This window comes from Notechis scutatus, chromosome Z (assembly GCF_049901735.1).
Source record: "Notechis scutatus isolate UNSWTSFEM ecotype Mainland chromosome Z, rNotScu1.2, whole genome shotgun sequence".
In the NCBI taxonomy this organism is placed as follows: domain Eukaryota; kingdom Metazoa; phylum Chordata; class Lepidosauria; order Squamata; family Elapidae; genus Notechis; species Notechis scutatus.
The window spans coordinates 51,992,832-52,017,349 of NC_142025.1; the positions used below are offsets into that span (position 1 = coordinate 51,992,832).

The 24,518-nt window shown below is 36.0% G+C and overlaps 1 protein-coding gene across 2 annotated transcripts in view; it reads right to left on the minus strand.

Moving 5' to 3' along the window:
• Positions 1 to 770: 770 nt before the first annotated feature.
• Positions 771 to 24,518, minus strand: part of KRIT1 (KRIT1 ankyrin repeat containing) — a 28,854-nt gene continuing 5,106 nt past the window's right edge. The window contains exons 2-17 of one of the 2 annotated variants that reach the window (XM_026688213.2): positions 24,363 to 24,486; positions 22,973 to 23,132; positions 22,087 to 22,176; positions 20,717 to 20,846; positions 18,853 to 19,096; positions 18,648 to 18,763; positions 17,512 to 17,655; positions 13,251 to 13,407; positions 12,355 to 12,462; positions 11,737 to 11,893; positions 10,339 to 10,490; positions 8,909 to 9,075; positions 8,625 to 8,712; positions 6,302 to 6,508; positions 3,695 to 3,811; positions 771 to 2,643 (exon numbers count right to left, since the gene is read on the minus strand). In XM_026688213.2, coding sequence (XP_026543998.1) covers positions 2,578 to 2,643; positions 3,695 to 3,811; positions 6,302 to 6,508; positions 8,625 to 8,712; positions 8,909 to 9,075; positions 10,339 to 10,490; positions 11,737 to 11,893; positions 12,355 to 12,462; positions 13,251 to 13,407; positions 17,512 to 17,655; positions 18,648 to 18,763; positions 18,853 to 19,096; positions 20,717 to 20,846; positions 22,087 to 22,176; positions 22,973 to 23,132; positions 24,363 to 24,467 — 2,208 coding nt within the window. In that variant the 5' untranslated portion in view covers positions 24,468 to 24,486 and the 3' untranslated portion in view covers positions 771 to 2,577. Of the gene's footprint in view, positions 2,644 to 3,694; positions 3,812 to 6,301; positions 6,509 to 8,624; positions 8,713 to 8,908; positions 9,076 to 10,338; positions 10,491 to 11,736; positions 11,894 to 12,354; positions 12,463 to 13,250; positions 13,408 to 17,511; positions 17,656 to 18,647; positions 18,764 to 18,852; positions 19,097 to 20,716; positions 20,847 to 22,086; positions 22,177 to 22,972; positions 23,133 to 24,362; positions 24,502 to 24,518 lie in introns of both variants that reach the window. The other variant, XM_026688212.2, reaches the window with a different exon arrangement.

The window sequence follows — 24,518 nt, forward strand, 5'->3', positions numbered from 1 at the left end:
GCACGGCGGAGCTTCTTGTCTCGGGAAAAACCGGGCGTTGTTGCTGCCCCCTGAGGGGAGGGCGATTCTGGGCTGCGCGATTGGGGGACTTCATGGCTTTGGGTGGGTGGGTGGGTGGGAGCGAGGACGGACGGAGTCCATGAAGTGGGGCTTGCCTGCCCTTGCTGGCTGCCTCTGCTTCCTTAGGGGCGGGAAGGGGGCTCATCTGGACCAAGGGTGAGTCTCCCCCTCAGTTTCCCCTGAAGGATCTTCCGTCACTTTTGCCTTCTCCCTACATCTCCGCTCAGGTGTCCGGCTGGGGCTGTCGGGAGTTGCTGCCGCCGGTGCGGCTCCAGTCCCGCGTTGCCTTGGGAAGGGTGGGGCAAAACCAGGAGCCGCTGAGCCTGAGCCTCCGGTGCCACTGCTGCCGTTGCAAAGCGCTGCCGTGGATCTTCCTTTTTACCATTCCCTTCCCGAGGCAACGCGGGACTGGGCTGCCAGCCGGCGGCAGCGACTCCTGACTCAGGGGCCTCCGAGGGAGGGGAAGAGAGTGACTCCTGCCTCCCGCTGTCATCATCATCTTCTTCTTTTGGGTTAGTGAATCAATTAAATCTTTCATGATAGTGAGATCGTTTCCCAAATTAATTATTTTTATTTTTGAAATTTACCAGTAGCTGCTGCATTTCCCACCCTTGGCTTATACTCGAGTCAATAAGTTTTCCCAGTTTTTTTGTGGTAAAATTAGGTGCCTCGGCTTATATTCGAGTCGACTTATACTCGAGTATATATGGTAATTTAAAAACAGAGTTATTATCTGATGCAGCAAGGGCATACAAGGACCATATATTTCAAATTGTATGTAAGGTAACTCCTATTGAGATACATTATTCAAAATATGGAATGAGGCATCTTTGAGATACCAACGTGTAGCCAGTTACACTGAACTGATGCTGCCCTAGAGATTCTCAGATCCCACAAATTACATATAACTTATGCATTATGTGTATTTATTTATGTGAGTTGCATGTTGCACCATTTATTTTGGAGTTCAGGAAGGCATACCAAGGGCACCCCCTCTTATTTTTCCAACTGTGAGGTAGACTAGGCTAAGACAAAAATTATGCAGTCAAATTGTATGCTTTGGACAAGATAAAATATGTGTCTCCCACTCGTAATCCAACATGTTAACCACAACACCACAAATAAAAAGGAATTTAGAAAAAATCCCATGCAAATGTTTCATAGGTTTCATATTGAACTGCCAGTACCTCGGTGTACTAGAACAGTGATGGCAAACCTTTTGGGCTCAGCGTGTATCAAAAACTCAGAAAATGCCTAACTTGGCTCTACTGCTATGTCACACAAACACCCCCCCACCCCAAAAAAAGAAAAACAATTGTCTTCCTCATTCCCTCTGTACCTAGTGGCCCTGAACAGCAGCACTAGAGCAGCACCAAGGCTGGGCCTGAAATAGAGACCCAGGCCTTGGTTTCAGCCCTAGTGCCACAGGTGCCACTCAAAGCCTCCCTAATCCTGTTCTCCAAGGAGCATGAGTCTTGGGGAACAGTGCGATTGTCCCCACAGCCCAGATCTCCCCAAGATCTGCCATGTGCCCTTACCTTCAGGGAGTATTCTTTTTCTTGACAGGCCTGTTACCAAGCCTATCCAAGGCTGTTCTAGGTTGCATGAGGCCTTCATTCATTCTCCACTCTCTCTTTGGAGAATGCTTTTCCATGGCCTCTAAAAACCATGTGAAAGAATTCTGTAAAACCACACTTTCACATGATTTTTGGAGACTCTAAAGTAGAAATGGGCATTTTCCAGCTGCAAAGTACATCCTGCCCTTTGATTATCCCTGTTTGGTCCATGGCGGTGGGGTGATTGGGGTAGCATGGCAGCAGCCCTTCACAACAGTCCCTGTTTCTCATGTAGCCTCTTAGGAAAACTAATTGCCCATTGCTGCTCTAAAGGCCACACAAAAGCACTGCCATCTCACATGATGTTCAGTGGCTCTGGAGGATGCACAAGAGCACATCACATTCTCTCAGTCTGCAGACTCCAAAAATCATGTGAGAACAGACATGATTTTGAGAATAGTTGTTGATGTTGGTGAACACTGGCGTGTCATCCAGAACATTGTGGCATGTTACCTTTGACATATGTGTCATAGCTGCTCCATCACTGTCCTAGAGTTAAATCTACACTTTCTTGGGCAATCTAGAAATAGAACATATTCATAACAAAGAAGAGAATTAAACCCATTTAAGTGCATCCTCCAGAATAGACATGAATAGACATGTTGTTTATTATTTAATTTCTTAGTGCAGTGTTTCTCAAACTTGACATCTTTTAAGATATCTGCACTTCAACTCCCAGAATTCCTTTGTCAGTATGCCTCAATATGTCTAGAATTATAGTATATTTCCTGAATTCCTGTTAATTACATAGACAAATATTATTCTTATGGCTTTACCAACCAAATACTTTAAATTATATTAGAATAGTACTGTACAATATATATGTACAAATGAACAGGGGGTTTTGTATGATCTCCATCAGGCAATGTCTTTTATCCCGTTCAACTGCTCCCCATCTAATTTAATCGCTTCTTTCAGGTATCAGCTGACTGCTTAGCTTCATCAGAAGTTTTATGACAAGACCTGCCTGCAAACAGAAAAAGACATTAAAATAGTAATAATAGTCATGTAATTGTAACATTTTTAATCTATTTATTTAGCAAATTCATACAGGCATCCATCTTATATGTGATTTTGGGCAGCATACAAATGCAGCAATAGTTAAAATAATGTAGCCGCTCTGAAACTTGAACAAAAATTAAATTATAAATTATAAAAAAGCCAAAATTGTGGGAGTATAACAATCACATAATATGATAAAACCACCTTGCAGACTCCCTGCCGAATCCCCAAGGGTGATTAAAAAATATATTTCAAGTGGTTTCCCAGAGATTAAAGGGAAGGACCAAAGCTAAATTAGCAGAATTCCTTAACTGTCTCAAGGATAAATTTGATAATTAAGGATTGTGCAGATACTCCCTTAGGGAATATTGCCAAGGTCTCACAACCCAGGCTTCTCTGAAGACTAGCACAAAGATATTCAAATTTTGGGGATAACAAGATAAGCACATTGTATCGTCCAGTAGGTAAACTAGAGTATTATTATCAGGAGCATAACTGTATGCAGGCCAAACAGTTTGAAAGGAAAAGCATAATAATGTAAGTTGTTTAAATGCTGGATGTCATGTTTCCTCTCTGTTAAAAGTAAGGGTAGGGTTTGTTTGCATTTTGATTAATAATAAATTATGCAGATTGAAAGATTTTGGAGTATGGTTTGGCATTTGGTAAGTATACAATTACATAAAATGCTATTAAGATTTTATCCAGTTTTAACCACTCAAGTGTTTTCAAACAGCTTCATATATTCTCTATAAGCCTTACAAAGTGAGCCGATATATGCAGACTAGTTGCATGAACTATTCTGAATTCAGTTTCTTGCAGGTTTTATCATTATTATTTTTATAGCTGAGAATATTTCTATCCTGCTGCCAGAACATGTCTGATCAAATGATTATATCGTGAAGTCTTCATTCAATAACTTTACATTAACTTAATAATCCAGTCAACAATATGTTCCTAATTTGGGAAGATTTACCATTAAGGAATATTAAAGGGAAGACACTCTGTAATTTAAATACCTGCTTGGTGTGAACTATAAAGCTCATTTTGTTTTCCAGACTATGTATTTGAAAACAGGTATCACCATCTCCCAACTGCCACATAAAGCAACCGTATTTTAAACTTATGAGCAAAGCCTGGAATATAAAAAATATAAAAGGAAAAAAATTACAAACCAGAATAAGTCCTGAATTGAGATAAAGTGCTAATTCAGGGTGTTCATCCTGGCAACTTTAGATTTTAGGACTTCAACTCCCAGAATTCTGGGAGTTGAAGTCCACAAGTCTTAAAGTTGCCACGGTTGGACACCCCTGTGCTAATTGCTCAAAATCTTTTGGAGTGGGGTCACTAAAACACATAAATAACGACAACATGTTGTTGTTTAGCAGGAGAAAAACAGTATTGCTCACACTATGGTGGCAGGGGAGACAAATGTTTTTCCCTCTAAATACTCCACCAGAAACCTGTGCTTTGGAAATGCCTGAAACCGTGTTGCTTGGCTTAATTAGAATGGAATGCTTATTTATAAATCAGGACTCCTCAAAATCTTCATTTGATCAATTCATGAATTTTCAGATTCTTCATCGACTCCCTAACATTTATTATATGAAAATACTCTAGGCTGCTGTCACTGCTGGCTGCTCATTCAATCTGAATAGCACTGCTTCATCATTTGTGACCTCACATTCAGGATTAAGGACTGGGGTGGAGCTCAACAGAGAATTTCAAAGATTAAATAATCCCAACTGATCTTCCAGCATTTATTGATCACCTATTGACTCCCAATTAGTTACTAACACATTTTTGACTTCCAGCCATTTACTGATCCTTGGATAAAAACATCAATCATTGTGGGTCAATACTGATCACTTTGGAGACCCCTACTAAAGATAAATGTGATCATGGGGTTTTTAATATCCAGAATTTCTTTTCCTATGAATCGAGCTGAACAACCCAGGTTCTACATGAATTAAACTAACAATATCAAGAATGTGCACAGAATATTAACTTGATCCCAATATCTTAAGCCTTTTGGATAATTGTCAGATAAAGTATGTGATTGTACTGAGAACTCATACTGGCTACATTACATTCACTTGTTAAAAGTTACTACAGATGTTTTCTGTAGCATTGTTACTGTTTCATTACAGGAAATGGATGCTTGAACAACAAACAAAAATGGAAATGGGCAATAATTTCTGAACTTTGAAGTAGCTTCAAAGGAAAACACATTTTTATTCGTGAATAAATTACAGAGAACTAATTCAAGACTATCATTACAACTATCAAACAAGAAAAGTCACTAAATATGAGGAGCTTATTCTATTTCTGCTGAAATATTATGACTAGAAATTCCTTTTCCCCCCCCATGAATAGCATTTTCAACACAATTTTAAAAATTAGCTAAAAAAACAATATGAAGTAGTGATATAAAACTTGAGTTTTCTAGACTCACAATTCCTCTATAAGGAGCTGTGGGCATCTGTGGCTAGAGGCCTTTGCATCAATTACAATTCCTTCTAGAACAGGGTGTCAAACTTGCATTGTCACGGTGTCATCATATGATGTATCATGACTTTTTCCCTTTCACTAAACCAGGCATGGGCGTGGCCAGCGCATGACGCATCCAGCCCGTGGACCACACGTGAGTTTGACAGCCTTGTTCTAGAATGAGAAGTTTGCTCATTATTACTCATGACTTCTTTACTAATCAGGATTATTACATGCAGATTGTATGAGATTTTAAGAAGCTAGAACTGATCCAGACTGCAGCTATACAAGTAGTCACAAGTACTCCTTATGAACATATCAACCATTACTTTAGGAGCTACACTCGTTGCCAGTTAGCTTCTGGCTGCAATTCAAGCAAAGGCTCTCAATTATAAAACCTTGTGTGGGTTCAGATCATGAATATGTGAAGAAGTACTTTTTCCAGATAACATCTATCCAAAAAATAAGGTCAAATAAGTACAGTCTCTCTCTGTGTTCTCTCACTCACGAGTTTTGTTTTCAGGAACAATGATTCCCTAGCTCTGTTGTTTTCCTTTGTAATAGCATTCCACTGAACTATTCAGCATTCAGAAAATCTGTAAAGGCTTAGCTGTTCAAATAAGCCCTGGGATGTTGTCACTCTATTAATGGAAATAATTTTAATTTGGGATATAGATTGCAATTATCCATATATTGATTGCATGCTTATTGTACTTTTATTATATTTTGTTTGGTTTACTCCAACAAGTTGTATACCTCTGAGAGCTGGTTGTGACTGGAATGGCTTATTCACCCTTTTAAATAAATACATAGAGCAAGACAGCTAGCTAGCTTAATAGTGACTCTAGAAATATCACTAACATTCATACTACGTTTAGGAAACTGGAAAGCAACTTGGAATTATCTTAGAGCAGTGTTTCTCAAATTAAGCAAGTTTAAGATGTGTGAACTTCAACTGCCAGAGCTCCCCAATCAGCCTGCTGGGAGTTGACATCTACACATCTTAAACTTGCTGGGATTGCAAAACTCCAGTCTCAAAGGAATGCCTTAAAATGTTTGTATATACCCCTTTTGTAAAATCCGTTGTATTCAACAATAATGTTTAATAAAAATTACAATAAAAGCATCATACATACCTTTGTTTCCATGTTTAGAAGGTGGAGCCCTTTGACATTTATGCCTACATAAACTCTGATGACTTTATGATTGCTGGAGCTTGCCTTTGTGAATACTTGTCCTGTGAAAAAAGCAGCTCCGTATGTAGGGATTTCCCAGCAATTTTGCAAAAACATGCGCTGCAGATGATGCATCTCTTTACTCACACCCTCGCTAGTACTGAGACTCTGGAAATATAAGTTGACATGCCCATGAAGGATATAGTTTTAGCTTTTATTTGAAATTTAAAAGCTTTAAAGAAATGCAAAACCCATGTAAAAATGAATGTGCATTTGAGTTTCAAATAAGAAGGTAAATACTTGTGGATTGATCTAAAAGTTAACCTAAAAGATTTTGAATTTTTTCAGTACATTGGCAGCAAATACATAAAATCATAAAATCAAGATCCAATTTCAGTCAGTCACTTAAATTGGGACCAGAGGCTTGTTCAGATACAGATACGGATTAACAGAGTTGGAAGGGACCTTGTAGCTCATCTAGTTCAACCCCCACCCAAGCAGGAGACCCTCTACCATTTCTGACAAATGGAACTCTAATCTCTTCTTAAAAGTTTCCATTGATGAAGCTCCCACAACTCCTGAAGTTCCCACTAACTTCTGTTCCATTGGTTGATTGTTCTCACTGTCAGAAAATTTCTCCTTATTTCTAGTTTGAATCTCTGCTTGTTCAGTTTCCATCCATTATTCTAGCTTGTCTTTAGATCTTTGGCTTTAAGCACAGCCGAACCTCCCTTAGGACTGAAGTTTCTATTATTCAGTGCAGACTCATGGCAAGCAAATTTTATGTGATAGACTCAGGTAGCCGATGGTAGATAGATAGATCACTGAATGATTCTGTGAACATCTCAATCTGTCTGCCTGCTTTGCCTGATTTTGGGTAAAAGTTGCTCTTTTTTTTATAAAAAAAATCAATATTTACATACATGGTGTGTTATGAGTTAATTTTGTGAGTTTGCTTTTATGAGTTTTTATGAGTTTGCTGCAAGCAAATTTTACATGACAGATTGAGCTAGCCGATGGCAGATAGATAGATCTCTGAATGAATCTGTGATTCTATGAGCAACTCAATCTGCCTGCCTGCTTTGCCTGCTTTGGGGTAAAAGTTGCTCTTTTTTTAATGAAAAATTCAATATTTATATAAATATTTATAATATTTACATACAAGCCATGCCCAGCCAGTCACATGACCACTAAGCCACACTAAGCCATAAATTAGGCCATGCCCACAGAACCAGTTAATGATCCCTGGGATTTAAAATTACGAGTCTGTTGGTCCCTGAGGTCCAAAAGGTTAACGACCCCTGCTTTAGAAAATAGCGTGACCCCTTCCTCTATGTGGCAGCCCCTCAAATACTGGAACACTGCTATCATGTCTCCCCTGGTCCTTCACTAGCCTAGCCATGCCCAGTTCCTGCAACCGTTCATCGTATGTTTTAGCCTCCAGTCCCCTAATCATCTTGGTTGCTTTTCTCTGCACTTTTTCTAGAATCTCAACATCTTTTTTATAGTTCTTCCAATTTTCAGACTTGTGCTGAAGCCCATCCTCGGGGAACTTCCCAATCACAAGCATAAGTTCCAATACAAGTGTGGAACCTTGGAAAAACAAATATCTGGTCCATTGATCCAATCTGATCCAACTCAAATTGGACCCTACAACATTATCTTGGGATGTGTATATTTGTCTTCATTCATAAAAATCAGGACCCATATCATAATTTTCCAGGTTGTGCCTCTCATCTGCAAGTAACATTTAGCCAGGCTTATCTTCCAATAATTGGCCTTCAAGAAATCTAAATCAGTGATCATCGCCACATTATATGATAGGTAAATCCCTGTGTGATATAGATTTTAGGACTAGTATTTTTTTTTAATCTTGAATCTTTTTTTAAATCTTGAAACAATTTTGGCTTCCTCAGATGTTCTAGTTCTACAACTTCAAGAATGAGAGGTAGAAAATTACATACTTCCTATACAAATTGATAAACAACAAAGATGTTCTTTATTCATTAATTAAAAGGACCAAATCTTCTAATTTTTCCTACAGTTTATCTTCCTTATAATTTTGGTTAATCTTTTGAGTACCACTGAATCTTTTTAAGATGTTCACTGTGATCACAAATTAATACTCTAATTGTAGTAATCCATTCCATTTTTAAAAAAAATCTTACATTCAGTACTTTTGTTTCAGGCATGTTCTGTTTCAAATTCCCACAAGATTTGTGGGAAGGTCCTGAATTTCTGAAATTATAATATGGTAATTTTAATATTATAATAAGTTTCTTACTTTATATTCATGAAGTATTCGATTTGTCCAGTGAGGTGCCTTACTCTTTAATTTGGTGATTGGTACTATAGACTTCAAGTTTTCTTCACTAAAAATTAAAATCAGACATATTAAATTAGTATAGAACAATTGAAAAAATAAAACATTTGCCTTAAGAAAGAAATCATAAGTGCAAAGAGAAATAATATGCACTAAAAGTCTCAGACATGAAATATTCAATAGTACATTTTTATGAAAATTTTATTGAATAAATAGTGAAATATCAATAATTTAAATACACGTACTTTAGGAAACCCTGCTTGTGCTTTTTACTTTCATAATTTCCATATACAATTTGCAGCAAGAGGCTTGCAAGTGTGATCAGCTTCGCATCAGACGAGGCATAGAACCCTTTCAGTAAATTGTACCTGGCCTCATCAAAAAGGATAAGGATCGCCAATGGATCTTCAATCTGAAAACAAATAAAATAAAGATATATTATATGGATAGATACATATAACTAAATCACTGTCAGATGAAGCCAAAGTTTAGATGTTGAATTTGGGACATCAAATTTATGTTATTGTATTCAGTAACAAGCCAATATATTCATTTTTTAAATTCCAACTTCCATCTCTAAGATTCAGAGCAATTAACAGCTACTTAAAGCAAACAAATGGTCAAGGTGGAATATGAATAATAATCAAATGCTTTGCACTTTGGGTCAATTATCAATACAGGGAAACAACTGGTTTGGTCTTATCCTAAAAGCTAATTCATTCACTTTTTTTCAAATGTTCTGTAATACAGAAATCATACAAATACTTCTGGAGAAAAACAGCCAGCTTTTGATTGCAATCCTATATATATTTTTCAGGGAGTAAATCCTATTGACTTATTTCAGAAGATTGCACATTACTACTGCACATTACTGCATTTTTAAAACTGTATTCATTTTCCAGAGTGAAATAACCGTAAATTTCCTTTTAATAACCATAAATAACTGGTTATAATTATTATAACTTCATAATAATTAAAATCAATAAAATCTGATATTCTTCTATGTTACAGATGGAATATGTGTAGATATATCTTGACTGGTACCTTGAAAAAGGGCTGCAAGAGTGGTTATGTAAACATTAACGTAACCCTGAAAGAGAGGAAGAGCTGAGAAAAAATCCATTGATTCCTTTTGATTAATTCTGCCAGGCTTTCAAGATTGTTACTGTACATTGCAACAATAAACTAGATCATGGATGTCAAACTCGCAGTGTCACATTGCCGTCACGTGACATATCACGTTTTTTTCCCTTTGCAAAGCTGAGGTGGGAATGTGATGCATCCAGCCCATAAGGCAATTTGATACTCCTGAACCGTTTCCCAATCTGGCCTGTTTCAAAGGATTGACAATAAGCCACTTTTGTTCAAAATTACAAATAACTTCGAAGCTATTAAAAAAGCAAATATCTAAACTGATTAAAAATCAGCTGGCTGATGACAAATATTTAGCAAATAGAGAAATTTAGTAGTTATTGTCTGTTGTGGATTTTTATGGCTCATAAGTTTAATGCCTTGGAAGTATCCCATCCTCTTTTTTTTAAGCAAGATAATTTGTCTTGTCAAGTGTGTGCATAAAATAATTTCTGGAACATTCAGACAGCTCTTTATTTATTGGCCTCCAGTTGCATATTCTGATTTTGAACCTGCATCTGACAGAGTAACTTATAATGCCAACCTTTTTTTCAATCTCTAATGGTAGTCTCACATCCCTTTTCAAGAATAGCTGAGGTGTTTCCCTCTGAGGATCCAGGTTTGTTAATTCAGTGAGAATTTCAGGCCAGTCATGAACATGTTGGAGAGGCTTATGGTACGGCTTCAGCTGGAGACCTATACAACAACAGCTTTATTTAGAAATAAGCACCAAAGTCATATGTCTCTTAAGCTTTTTAGCTTTAAAGGCTATGCTGATTAAAAGAAAGGAATTCAAAAATTATTTGAGTTAAATTTACATTCTAAATACTTGGAAATGAAACCACCTTTTTGAATCAATATAGAATTTGTAATTCACTCTTCTGTTCCTTTCATACCAGCAAATCATACTAATGTTCCATTTTGAGTTGAGGAAACAAGGGTAATTTTTTTTCACAAATTCTGATAATATTTTCACAATGAAATACAATTTTTGATATACAGGAAAAATAGTATGAAATGTCAAGCCCTCATCTTAAGCCTTTTTCATGATCAGCAGTGGAATAAGCTAGAATTTAATTTCATTTAGCAGATTCAAAATGTATTGCTTCATGCAAATCATACACTGAGTTTTAAACTAAATTCTATTCATTTATTGACAAACTAATTTCAAAGTCTAGATTGTTTTTGCTTAGGAAACCTCTATTTATTTTAACCTATAGCTTTTGGTTTGCATAAAAAAAAATCCTGCTCAGCTAAAACTAAGATTCTCCTCCTGTCTTTATTGGGGAGAATCTTAACCTGCACTTTCTTGCTTCAAAATCATGTCAACCGAAAATGTCATTCTTGTCATTAATGTCATTAGGATCTTTCCAGCTTATATAGTCATTCAAACTGAAGTTTAAATGCCTTTATCAGATTAATGGTCTTTTACTAGTTGCCTTTAAAATACCTTAAATACAGGTAGTCCTTGACTTACAACAGTTCATTTGGTGACCATTCAAAATTATACTGAAAAAAGTGACATGATTGTTTTTCACACTTACGACTGTTGCAGTATCCCTACTGTGATCAACATTCAGAAGCTTGGCAACTGACACATATTTATGATGGCTGAAATGTTCTGGGATCATGGGATCAACTTTTGCTACTTTCTGACAAGCAAAATCAATGGGGAAGCTGGATTCACTTAATAACCATGTTACTAACTCAACAACTGCAATGATTCACTTAATAACTGTGACAAGAAAGGCTGTAAAATGGAGCAAACTCACTTAACAACTGTCACACTTAGCAAGAGAAATATTGGACCCAATTGTGGTCACAATCAAGGCGTATATAATTTCTACGGCTGTTGACATTATTGGAAGTAAAAGAAAATAGTGCTTTCATACTCTAAAATCAACATGTTTCAGAATCAACAAAAGCATTTTTAATTACTTACTAAGGTTTTCAGAACAGATCCAAATAGTGAAATATTGCTGTGTCTCTTGAGAAAGACGCATGCCTTCCATTATCTGCTGCACAGTAGTATTGTTTCCATATTTCAATTCCACAGAACGATATGAGCCATCCATTCGATAAATCCGTACTTTTTCATACTATGGAAAATTGAAGGTGAAGATCAGCAAAATTTGCACAGTACTGATAGCAAAACAAAATACAAAGTTATTGGAACTTCCTTTTTTACAATTAATGAGCATTCTGAAATACAAAACAAAGTCAAGAATGATCTTTCTCTGTGCACAAGGTCAGGAGGTACATTAAGAGTCCACCATGAAATTCCAAGAATTTCAGAAAAGTTTGTTTTAATCTACTGAAACCAAATCATACTGATAGAAAGCAATGGAATAAAATTAAAATGCAAAAGAAAACCCTGCTCTGTTTTAGAAAACCATTATTTATTAAATTATGTTATTAATTTTAATGGAGGTTTTAGTTCTTGGCCTTGCTATGATGGTCCAAAATCAGTTACAGTTAAATTATAGGTCATTATACTTGATATTAAACATTTTTAACCTATAAAATGTAGGTATTATAATATTAGAAACATTATCCCTACTTGTTTATTAATGGCCTCTTTAAGTAACATAGCTGTTTTTTCCCATTCATTTTGTTTGTTTTCTTCACACATATTCAGTGGTGTTCTTCCTTGTTGATCAGTGATGTGCTACAAACAGAAATAAGTCAACTTAAAAATACAGTTTTGTAAATATAAAATCAAATGATACTTGCCTTTTAGTGAGACCGGAGTTTCTCTAACCCAATAATTTTTACAATATTTTACACCACTGTTATTTAATAATTTTTTAAAATTCATTGAAATCTCACAAAATATTCTCAAAAGCTAAATTTTCATGACATTTTGGATGTGTTTATGTTTTCTTTTCATTTCATTTTTGGTGGTCAACGTAACAAAAGTTTCTGATTTCTCCAGGATTTCAGAGAAGTATCTTTTCCAGCCATTTCTAAAATTGCAGGTACTTGTAGTACCTGAGATTGCTTCCTTTTAAAACACATGCTATAATCTTATTATAGCTTTGGTAAGAATTGCAACATGTACAATAATTTTCCTGTTCCAAAAGCCTTCTTAAGATATCATGTAAAAGTCTCCATAATCATCTATGCTTTCCAGTTCCAACACATAAGATCTAGATCTTTAGGTTTGAAGTTCAAACCATTTCTAAATATAAATAAGAACAATTTTGAGACTTTCCCAGTCTTTCCTAGGAACAGGTCAATTGCATATACTGTTCAAAGGCTGGCAATGATGTTAATCATTACTGTAGCAATAGCAAATCAGAAACCCTGCAAGAGAAATCAGTTCTTCCTTAAGAATCTTAACTTTTTTATGTACCATGATGATACCAAAAAGCACATCTACTTTTGTCATCCAAAGGACAAAATGTGTTCCTTTAAGCAAGTTTAACTGCAGCTGGTAAAAAAAAAAAATCTTACCCTGTCAATTTCTGGATGGTTTAGGAGAATCTGAACAATATCAGCATGACCACCCCCAGAAGCAAAATGAAGAGGAGAGCTAAGTTGTCCATTCAACAAATTTGGGTTGCATTTTCCTTTCTCTAACAGCATTCGCGTTGCTTCTACTTTTCCATACCTGCCCAAAGGAAAAAAAATAAAAGAAAATAAAGCATTTTATTTTATGCAACCTAGAGTCACTTCTTTGTGAGATTGGCACCTTTATAAAAAAATAAAAATACATAAACATGTATAAAATAACTGTAGAAATCCTCCAAGGCATTAATCTTGCTCATCAATAATCCTGGTACATAACAGCTTTCTTGACTAAATACACTACCTTCCCCAGAATACAGGTGCAATCTAATGAAAAATAATTGTGTGTGCCTTTATGATTCTAAATGAATTAAGTTATTTTTTCCAATATATTAAGGAGGCCAGATATTTTATCTACCACTACTTCATCCATTTTTTTTCAAATAAAATGTTCATAACTTCTGAGTTTAAAATTCCAGTACAGTTTTGAACATACAACATACATACAATCACCTATGCCTCATATGTTCCAACAAGAATAAAACCAATTATCTCATTCTTTCTAGTGATCAGTAGTGAATATAACCAAAATTATATAAATCCCACTCACAGGGAAGTGTTGAGACTTCTAATGTGAGGTCCAGGCAAATTAAGATCTTACCTTTCTAGTCCGACTGCAAATGATTAAAAAATAATAATGTTGATCATTCTCCAGCAAGATTCAAGGGATATTATAGAAGCAGCTCTTAGCAGCAAAGCAAATTATAAAAACTCACTGACAACCAGGTACTAACTAGCTTGCGAAAACTCCACAAAACAAATTATATTTGAGTTGCCACAACATCTTTTCACAACCAATGAATAAATATCATCAGAAGTTTTTGAAATGTTATTATTATCATGGGGTAGTATATATGTGTAGATGTATGACTACACATATATGACTTCATTTGGATTTGTACCATAGCACATTAATCTCTCTCTTGGAATCTTATTAATGGAATTCAAACTTCCCAATATAGGATATGGAAGGTAGACTTTGCCCACATTACAAAATCCTAATCAAGTACAGCAATATTCACTGCACTGAGGGGAAGCAAAACTATGAACTCAGTAACACACATTTTCTTGTAGTTGCTTTTATTTTAGCTATATCATTAATTTTAGCAATTGTTAATGGAATTTTCTTTTACATTCAAGTTATACTACTTTGGGTGAAACAAATGTGAAGATAAAAGCATAACGAATTTTTGTGGACTTGAATGACATGAGAAAATGGAAGAAGTGATGGATCCAGATGGATCTTGACAGACTAGAACACTCGGCCATATCTAATAAAATGAAATTCAATGTAGAAAAAAGTAAAGTCCTACACTGAGGCAAGAAAAACCAAAAGTACACATATAGACTGGGTGAAACCAGGCTCAATAGCAGTAACTGTGAGAGGGATCTGAGTCTTAGTGGACAACCAGCTAAATATGAGCCAGCAGTGTGCAGCAGCCGCCAAAACAGCTAATGCAATCCTAAATTGTATTAACAGAGGGATACAATCAAGATCAAGGGAAGTACTAATACCACTCTATAAAGCCTTAGTAAGACCACACCTAGAGTACTGCATCCAGTTTTGGTCACCACATTATAAAAAAGATGTTGAGGCTCTAGAAAAAGTACAGAGAAGAGCAACTGGGATGATTAAGGAACTGGAGGCTAAAACATACAACGAACGGTTGCAGGAACTGGGCTGGGCTAAAGAGAAGGACCAGGGGAGACATGATGGTGGTCTTCCAATATTTGAGGGGCTGCCACAGGGAGGAAGGAGTCAAGCTATTTTCTAAAGCTCCTGTAGGCCAGACAAGGAATAATGGATGGAAACTGAACAAGGAGAGATTTAACCTGGAAACAAGGAGAAACTTTCTGACAGTGAGAACAATCAACCAATGGAACAACTTGCCCTCGGAAGTTGTGGGAGCGCCATCAGTTGAGACTTTCAAGAAGAGATTGGATTGCCATTTGTCAGAAATGGTGTAGGGTCTCCCGCTTGGATGGGGGGTTGGACTAGATGATCTACAAGGTCCCTTCCAACTCTGATTATCTGTATCTGTATCTGTGATAGGTCATGAGCCCAGACTGTCTACCTTTCAGAAATCAGTCAAACAAACAAAGATGAAGCACTATCTCTATCTCATTGTGGATCACCATTCCAGCTAATTAGTCCACCTACCAGCCTTGGGAATTAAAAACAAGCTTAAAGATAAAAGCTGAAATCAGAAGAGGAAGAAGTTCCCCTGTAAAAATTCACTAGAGTATATGGCAGAGCAGTGCCTGCACATAGCTTAAACTTTGATCTCTTTTAATTTGAACAGTTCTCACTCATAAAACATGAACTGGACATGCTGAAAGATGATTTTATATGAGTTTACATTAAAAAGCATGAAACTGGACCATTCATATCTATCAAGGCAGTCCATTTAACCCTTTTATCTGGGGCAAGGAAAGAAAAAGTAAAACAATCTGACAAAATGCCACAGTACCTGAATACTCTTTAGCTTGACAAGGCAAAAGGGGTGAGCTTCACACATACTAAAGCTCTCCCAGCTGCTACACAAGAATTTTTGTAATTCAAACTGCTTATCGCAGATACTACAGACTGTTCTCCACATATTTTTAAATAGCTGTAATATCAAATGCTGGAATTTTAAGAGAGCGAAAGTAACTTCTCTAAGTCAGCTTACTGCCAGCATGGCCACAGAGATCCATGTGCTTCTGAATGGCTCCCAAGTATCTTAAATCGTAACAGATTATTCTTTCAAACAACCTACCATCCTACTAATGTTATTTAAGATGAGAACATATCTAGATTTATTTCAAATCTTGTTGAGCAGAGTCTTTTTTCACAAAAAGATTAAACCTCTATTCAACTCTAAGTCAGCTATACCAAACAACCATGTCCCAAAGGCGCTTTTTTCAAGAGGCAACTGGACTTTCTGGTTTTTCTTTGAAGACGTTTCACTTCTCATCCAAGAAACTTCTTCCCTACCATCCAGCCAGAGCTGAAGAAGCTTCTTGCCTTTTGAGGCAACCATGACCTGGATAATTAAGAATCTCCATAGATACCAAACAACCATCTTAATTTAGTCCCAGATGACTCCAAGGTAGCCATTGCACTGCCCCTGCATTTGAGAAAGTGAGGCCATGAGAGCCAGTTGAATCTATTAAATAAGGACTCTCCAAACTCACCTAAAGCAGGACTTACCAGCACATTTGGCTCTTTACTAAGAGACAAACAAGATACTACACAAGCTAGAAAATCTGAGGAAAACTATTGGAATAAATGGATGCAGCTCAGCCACTTAACAGACTTGTTTCCTCAACTGATGACACGAAGTGTCTCCCCTCAGGGAAGAATGGACATCGTCCCTGAATCCATATCTCCTCAGATCCTTATGCGCCAGTAGGGGATCCTGAGGAGAGGAATTTTCAAATACACCAAGATATTGGGGGAAATATGCTGGCTCTGAAAACCTCTTAGAGAGGGTTGTAAAGCCCTATGAAACGGTATATAAATCTAAGTGCTATTGCTATACCCAATTGGATTTATAAGCAACAAGCAGGGCAGGAGGCAGACTTCTTGCTGATTGTGCAGAGCAGCATACAGCAAGAACCATCAATCCTTCACCCATCATTACTGAACAATATCCCTGCAATGCAAACTTTATTGGACTGTGCTGATTTCATATTCTAAGAACAAGATCCCCAGGAATTTGCAAGAGACAAGCTAACTCTTGCAGGATGTTTCCCAACAGCTCAATGCAATGATCTCAGCTCGTTAGCTTGTCAAAATCAAATTCAAGCCATTTGACTATCTTTGAATGATGATGTAATTTTCTTGTTAACGTGGAATATTGATGGCTGTACCATCAAAAGACCAATCCTTTTTTGGCCTTTTTTGTGTGCATTTTTGTCAAAAGCATTTGACATGCTTCTGTCATCTTTTTTTTTGTCCAAGAATCTTTGGCTATGTTGCAGGTGGAACCGGATGGCTGTTGACTCAGCTCTATTTTGGCACCTCACAGAGTAATGCAGGAGGAAGACTCAAGCGTGGCATTGTGACTTTAGTCACTACAGCTTTGCAATGAACTTTTTTCTATATTAAAATCACTTTAGTTCTGAACAATTGTAGGTTGATCTACAACTGCGTTGAACTCACCAACATGCATAATGGATAGGTGCCCAATGATCACTATCCAACTGATTTACAGAGAAGTTTTCATCTAAAAGTTGACTCAGTAATTCAGTATCACCTTCACAAGCACTACGATGAAGAGGAAAATCATCAACCCATTGTCGTTCCCTAAGAGAAATCACAAAGTAATATTAAAATTGTGTCTGAATAGAAAGAAGTCAGAATATAAAATATTATGAATAGGTACAAAACAGCATGAATCTATTTTCTAATACAGTATGCAAGTGAATACACTTGAACAAATTACATGCCAAGCTTATATTACATTTTGCAGATCTAATCCAATAACACATTTCATTTTAAAAATCCATTCACTTTCGACAAAGCCTTTTAAAAAGCTGTCATATATTATCTATAAGAAAGGTTTGCTTCACGCTGAATTCAATTCCCAGTGCCTTCATAGACTCATCTATATAGTTTTTCGGCAGCAGTGGAAACAGTTCAGTTTCAGCATGTTAAGTCTAGCTTACTGCTCTAGGATTTTCTTTTTGGGCTCCTATTCAAATATTAACTACGACTGATCCTATGTAAGTTTTTGTATCAGCAAACTTTGTTTTGGCAGTTCGGCTGCCAATTCCGCTCTTCTAAGTGATTTGGCCCTACCAGAAGCAATAACAAAATCATAAAATAAAGATTATGAAAGGCATAATTTAAAAATAAATAAATAAATGAAAATTATTTGTATAAAAATATAATTAAAATTGGCACTTTTGCCACTGTGGTGTGGCATAAATTATTGCATGTTGACAGCCATAGCAACCAACAGACAGGTGCTGAATCGTATAAAACCAGACACGTCATTAGAAGCTAAAATCATAAGACTACATCTGATTTATTTTGTGCGTGTCATGGGTGCAAATTCATTGGAGAAGTCAATGATGCTAGGAATGGCTAGTGGAACAAGAAGAAGGGGTAAGCCAAGAACACGCTGGCTTGATAATATAAAACATGATACAAAGAACCAATATCCAAGTTTGAAAGAAGCTGGGCTTGACAGGGCAGCATGGAGAGTACTTGCCCTCAAAGTCACCTAGAGTCAATTATGACTGACTGGTTAAAACAACAACAAACAATTAAAATGAATAAAAATAAAGTAGTACTTGTCTTCCATGACACTGCTCATGCTACGTTGCCACTTTTCCCGTTTTGGAATCTGTATTTTTGAATAATCTGGAGCCCCAAGTCCAAAATACGGATTTATAACCACTTTGTCCACCTAGAAATATTGCAGAATTTTAAAAGGTTTAAAGCCCAAAATGAAAATATTAAGCCCCAAAGTGATATTTAATAATTACTTCTTCTTACTCTGTTGGTATACTGAAGATCAGATCCGAATAAAGGGTTGTAAATACACATGTCCGCCTTCTCTAGCGCAAGCATTTTGCTCTTGATCTCCAGCGCAGTGTACCCCATGTGAAGGGAACTCTCACTCTGTCCGGGTTCAAAAGCATAGGCAGGGTTTGTAACGTTTGTTTTAATTCGCTCTAAAGGAGATGGTCTGAATAGAGCTGGGATTGAATGTGATTGCAAATGCCGTTCTTCTAACCATCTGCAGAAAAGAATGGATTAGACTCATCAATGGTACCACATAATCAAACAAGAAACAAGGTGATTGGCCCACACTGCCCCATCTATAAATGGTGAGCATCATTTTATATGTACTGTTAACATTTCTTCCTAATTCAGCCCTTTTTTAAAGTGTGAATTCTGGCAGGAATGTACATAGACATATATTAGGGATGTGCATGGAAAAACTAGCTTGTGGATGGTTCATGTTTAGACTAAAACATTTCATCAGGGCATGGATCTGAAACATGTGTGCTCCAAACAGAAGTATTTTAGGGTGAGGAGAATGGGAAAAACACAAAGCCACTAATGGCAGGATATGATAATGGGAATTATGGAGAAGTAGGAGAAAGAACGGTAGCAGTAAGATGTAAAGAATGAATGGCAGGTTGGATATGTCCCTTTTAAATCCAAACACAATCTCATTTGGCCGCTACCCTTCTGTTCAGCAATACTATCTCCTATCTCAGGGGTGTCAAACTCAATTCCATTGAGGGCCGCATCAGGATTGTGTTCAACCTCGTGGGGCCGGGGTGGGCGTGGCCAGGGTGGACATGGCCAACTCAACCTGACTGATACCAGGGGTGCCGGTGGTGGCCCGAGCGTTCTGCCAGCAAAAATGGGCTCTCGAGCTTCACTGGCAGAGAGTTGCAGGAGGCCATGGCAGCCAAAAACAGAGCTCGGGAGCCCATTTTTGCTGACAGAAGCACCGCAGGCTTATCTTTTGCTATTTCCAGGGCAGCTCCATGGGTCAGATGTAAGCACCCCCCAGGCCAAATCTGGCCCCTGGGCCTTGAGTTTGACATCCCTATCCTATCTGTCCAAGCTCCCTTTCCTTTTAATTTTCCAAATGGCACAGGTGAGCCTGTTGGATATGTTGCATTTGACTTCAAAGGCGGCAGGCTGGCATACCACCCATGAAGAAGGAAAGGCATGAGAAACACTGATGCCTCGCCACATTTGCCCTCTGAGACCTTTCCAGACTGTTTTTACTGGAGGGCGAGGGGAGCTGAAACTTTTAATTATCAAAATGTTTTAAGTTTAACTCAGATAATTTATGACTTGATCAGAAAAGTTCAGCTGAATTTCAGTCCCATAGTTTTTATTTCATACAAGTAGTCCTTGATTTACGACCACAACTGAGTCCAAAATTTATGTTAAGTGAGATATTTGTTAAGTGAGTTTTGACTCATTTTATGACTTTTCTAGCCACAGTTGTTAAGTGAATCACTGCAGTTGATAAGTTAGTAATCTGGTTGTTAGGTGAACCTGGCTTTCCCATTGATTTTGCTTGTCAGAAGAGCACAAAAGGTGATCACATGACCGAAGCAACGGTCATAAATATGAACCAGTTGCTAAGCACATGATCATGGCAATGCTGCAAAGGTCGTAACTATGAGAAACAGTCATAAGTCACATTTTTCAGTGCCGTTATAACTTTGAACAGTCATTAAATAAACTGTTGTAAGACGAGGACTATCTGTATTTGATACAAAATGCATTTCTATGCACCAGGCACTATGTATGTCACAAAAATTAATTACTGAGAGAGTAATTCTCCTACAAACACAATTTTAAAATAAAAAAAAAATACATTTCTTACTTATCTAAGAAAAGTAACATTCTAGCTGTAATTGTAGCAAAATGAGAACTGGATTCACTGCAGACTCTCATGATGTCTTGTAAACAGTAGAAAATTGGACATCCAGGACTGTAAATATACTTTGTATTATCTATACAGGAAAGAATTTTTAAAAATTTAAAGCAGTTTTTAGTCTTTTTTTACATTTCACTTTTGTACTTTTATTCCCATAGGTATATTTTAACCTTCTTAGACTGTACAGAAATACTTTTGCTGCTGTATTTTTTTTCCTTATATAGGCCACATAATTTGCTATTGTAGTCTTTCAGGTATCACTTTAAGCAAGAATGGATTCTTGGCTGCTCCTGCTTCTTTTCTGTCAATGTAAATGTCTAAACAAAACTGTATAAGCTAAAGAAAAAAAATGGCTCTAAGATAGTAGTAAACAAACAGCCAAAGTCCCTAGTTTAAGAATAATGATAAAGGAAAATGAATGATAATTGATAGTAAACTTAAAATAGTCTAACAAACTTCACTACTGGCAAAACAATTATAGCCCAGAAGATAAACTGGTGAAGTGATAAACTGGTAAAGTAAAAATACTATAATTTAAGAAATTAAAGAAAGCATCTTTGTTTTAAACCACAAACTCTTATCTATGGAACTTGGACTAATGTCATTTCAAAGGCCAATAAGCTTCTTCAGTTCTGACATCCAAGAAGCTTCTTGGATGAAAAGCAAAACTCTTTCAAAGGAGAAAAACCTAGAAAGTCCAGTTGCATTGTGGAAAACTACTTTTGGTGTAACTATAGCTTGGGTGATTGAGAATCTCCATAGTCAACTTGGAGTAATGTTTGTGAACCAATGTTTTACACAAATAATTACATCATTGACAGCTTTTAAAGACTAGCATACAAAGCCAGTAAGCAATAGTGTCACTAGACACCATAGAAAAAATAGAAAATCCTTAGATATATTGAAAAAATGCCTGTACAAGTATCATCTGTAGTACCTTCCTACATAATGGGAACTACTGGCTTACAGCTTTCTTCTCCATTGCTGATTTCACAAAAAGGTCCTAAAGAAATCAACTGACAGATAAGCAATAAAAAATAAAGACTGAGGCATAAATGTGTTTCATAAACACAATAAAATGCATCTTTAGGCAAAACAAAGTAACAGGGTTCACTAAATAAGCAGCTTAAGTTAATTATTCATCTGTAACACATAAGCATAAACAACTAGTCACATGAAAGCCAACAAATAAAAAACAACATAAGCCACATCAAAACTAATATTGAGAGACTTCTTTTAAAAAAACCAGAAGCATATAGAGTATTTTTAACTTTTGATTAACACTTGTACTTTTTAAAATGCACTTTTTATCTTACCTTTGACAACTGTTGGTACAACGAAAAGAGATGCATCCTTGCCCATGTCCTCACCAAGAGGAAACGTCTTCATTAGTAGAACTCTTTTTCCTTCACATAATAGGAAAAATGTTGTCAATTAAATAGCTTAAGTACTATTTTTCTACCACATATAAAATGTACCAAAAACTAGATTGATGGCCTGGGGATTTAGAATTCAAGAATTATTCTTGAAAAATCTGCAGAATTGAAAGTAACAGTGGATGTAAAAATATTCATAAATTCAAAGGTTGTCATGATCATTGAAGATTCTAAATAATTTTACTAAGTATGTCAGCGTCCCACCACTTGATTTACATTACATAGTTGGTAATCTTTAGGTAAAACAGCTATAATACATCTTACAAAGGGCTGCCTTTAATGCTATTTGAAAACTTTAATTAATGTTAAAAATACATCATCTACATGATTCTAGGAAAGGAACAAATATGCAAAGTGCATATTTGTTATTTATAATTTCCAGATACATAGGAAATTATTGGTTTTAACTTGGACCTAAGCTGTATAAATATTATATAAGCTTCTTTTCTGTACCTTTCTGACCATATATCAACATTTTAGGACTTACTCAAAGCATCTGAGATTACATTGGAAGAGACACGAGAAAGGGTCTTTAAAAGTAGGAGAACTTTCCATTTTTCCTTTAAATAGATAAAATAATCCTATACTGCAAAAAGAAGTCAAAATGCATCTTTACTAGCAAGTATTCAGAAAATTAGAACAATATTTTAGTTGAGTTGAATGCTACCAAGCATGGGGCAGGATTATTGATTAATGGGATTAGAATTTGGAAATGTTCTTCTGTTATGGCTGGATATAGGAAAACACAGAACACAAGCATCATTACCTTTAATCCCTTGGTTTCCTGGTGAAATTGGTTTGGTGGTTTCTAGTATATAGTCCAAGATGCTTTGGGTTATATCACTGCCTTCCTGAATCTTAGTTTCTAATAACATTTTCCTTCTCTTTTTCTTATGTCCTTCAATGGGAACCTCAAGTAACAAAATCTTGCAATGATAAAATTAAATATTATTGAAACACAAACATCCATATTTATTTAAAAACCTAACACCTATATCTAACTTTTGAAATCAGAGTCTAATTTTTCCCAATTGAAAATTCTCCTAGGGAAAGTATAACTCACAAAATTTAAAGCTAGCAATGCTAGAATAAGACATACTTTCCTGCATGTAAAGTAAATGCAATAGAAGTAGTGCCAGAAGCAGAAATTATCAACCAAAATATGTAGAAGTGATTAAATACTATGTCAAGAAATTTCTGAAAATATTCCAAAAGTATTGCATTGTGTTTACAAGGAAGACTTGTTTTTTCTAAACCAACTATAGGTTACTTTTTGCTATGAATCTTTTTTTAAATATAACATTTTCTTTTCTTATTTTAATTTGTCAAAATGCATTTCAACAGAACTTATGTTACTATTATTTGTTTCAGTCAGTTTTGATCATTAAGCATGGAGTTGCTTTAAATTCAATATTTTAAAAATTCATTATCACAGTTTACATGGTTTTAAATTTATTAAAAAACTATATATTCAATAAAGCAAAAAAGAAGAGCAACAGCAATTATATCTGCTCCACAGTGCTTTACAGAATTCTTTGAGAAGTTTACAAATATCAGCATATTGTTCCCAACAATCTAGGTCTTCATTTTACCAACTATGGAAGGATGGAAGACTTGAGCCCGATCAGAATAGAGCTCCAGGCTGTGGGTAGAGTTAGCCTGTAATACTGTATTTTAATCACTGTGCCATCAGAGATGTTATAAATATTCACCAAAAATAAATATAAATAAATGCAATACCTAATATTGAAACAAAATCTGAAACAAAGCAAAATCATAAGGCTAATCTCAAAGCATTTGCTTCATATCTATTTCATTACCTTTATTAAGGAACAACTACATACTTTAGATTCAATGTCATCTGCAAAAGCCCATATCTGTAATATCACCTACCATTATGATTGAATAATTACAATTGAGAAATTAGCAATTTATATAATTATATAATCATTTCCAATTTATGGAAAGATGGCTTACACAGGCAAAAATGTTTATAATGGAAATGATATTGCTGGAAAGGAAATCATTTTACAACCTGAAAATATTTCTGAATTTTTATTTGCATTATGAAACATGGATATATTGATAACTAAATGTAGTTACTGATAATTATAAAAGTTCTTTAATTGAAGTCAACCCCTGTCCCCTTATTTTACCTCATAGGATTTAGCACGATATTCCCGAGAATTGAGGCTTGCAGTATTCTTTGGACGAATGACAGCCACGTAGGCTTCTATTATGGTTTCTGGATTTCCCATCATTTGTTGTTAACTTTTCTTACTGAAAAAAAATCAACTGAAAATAACAATTAA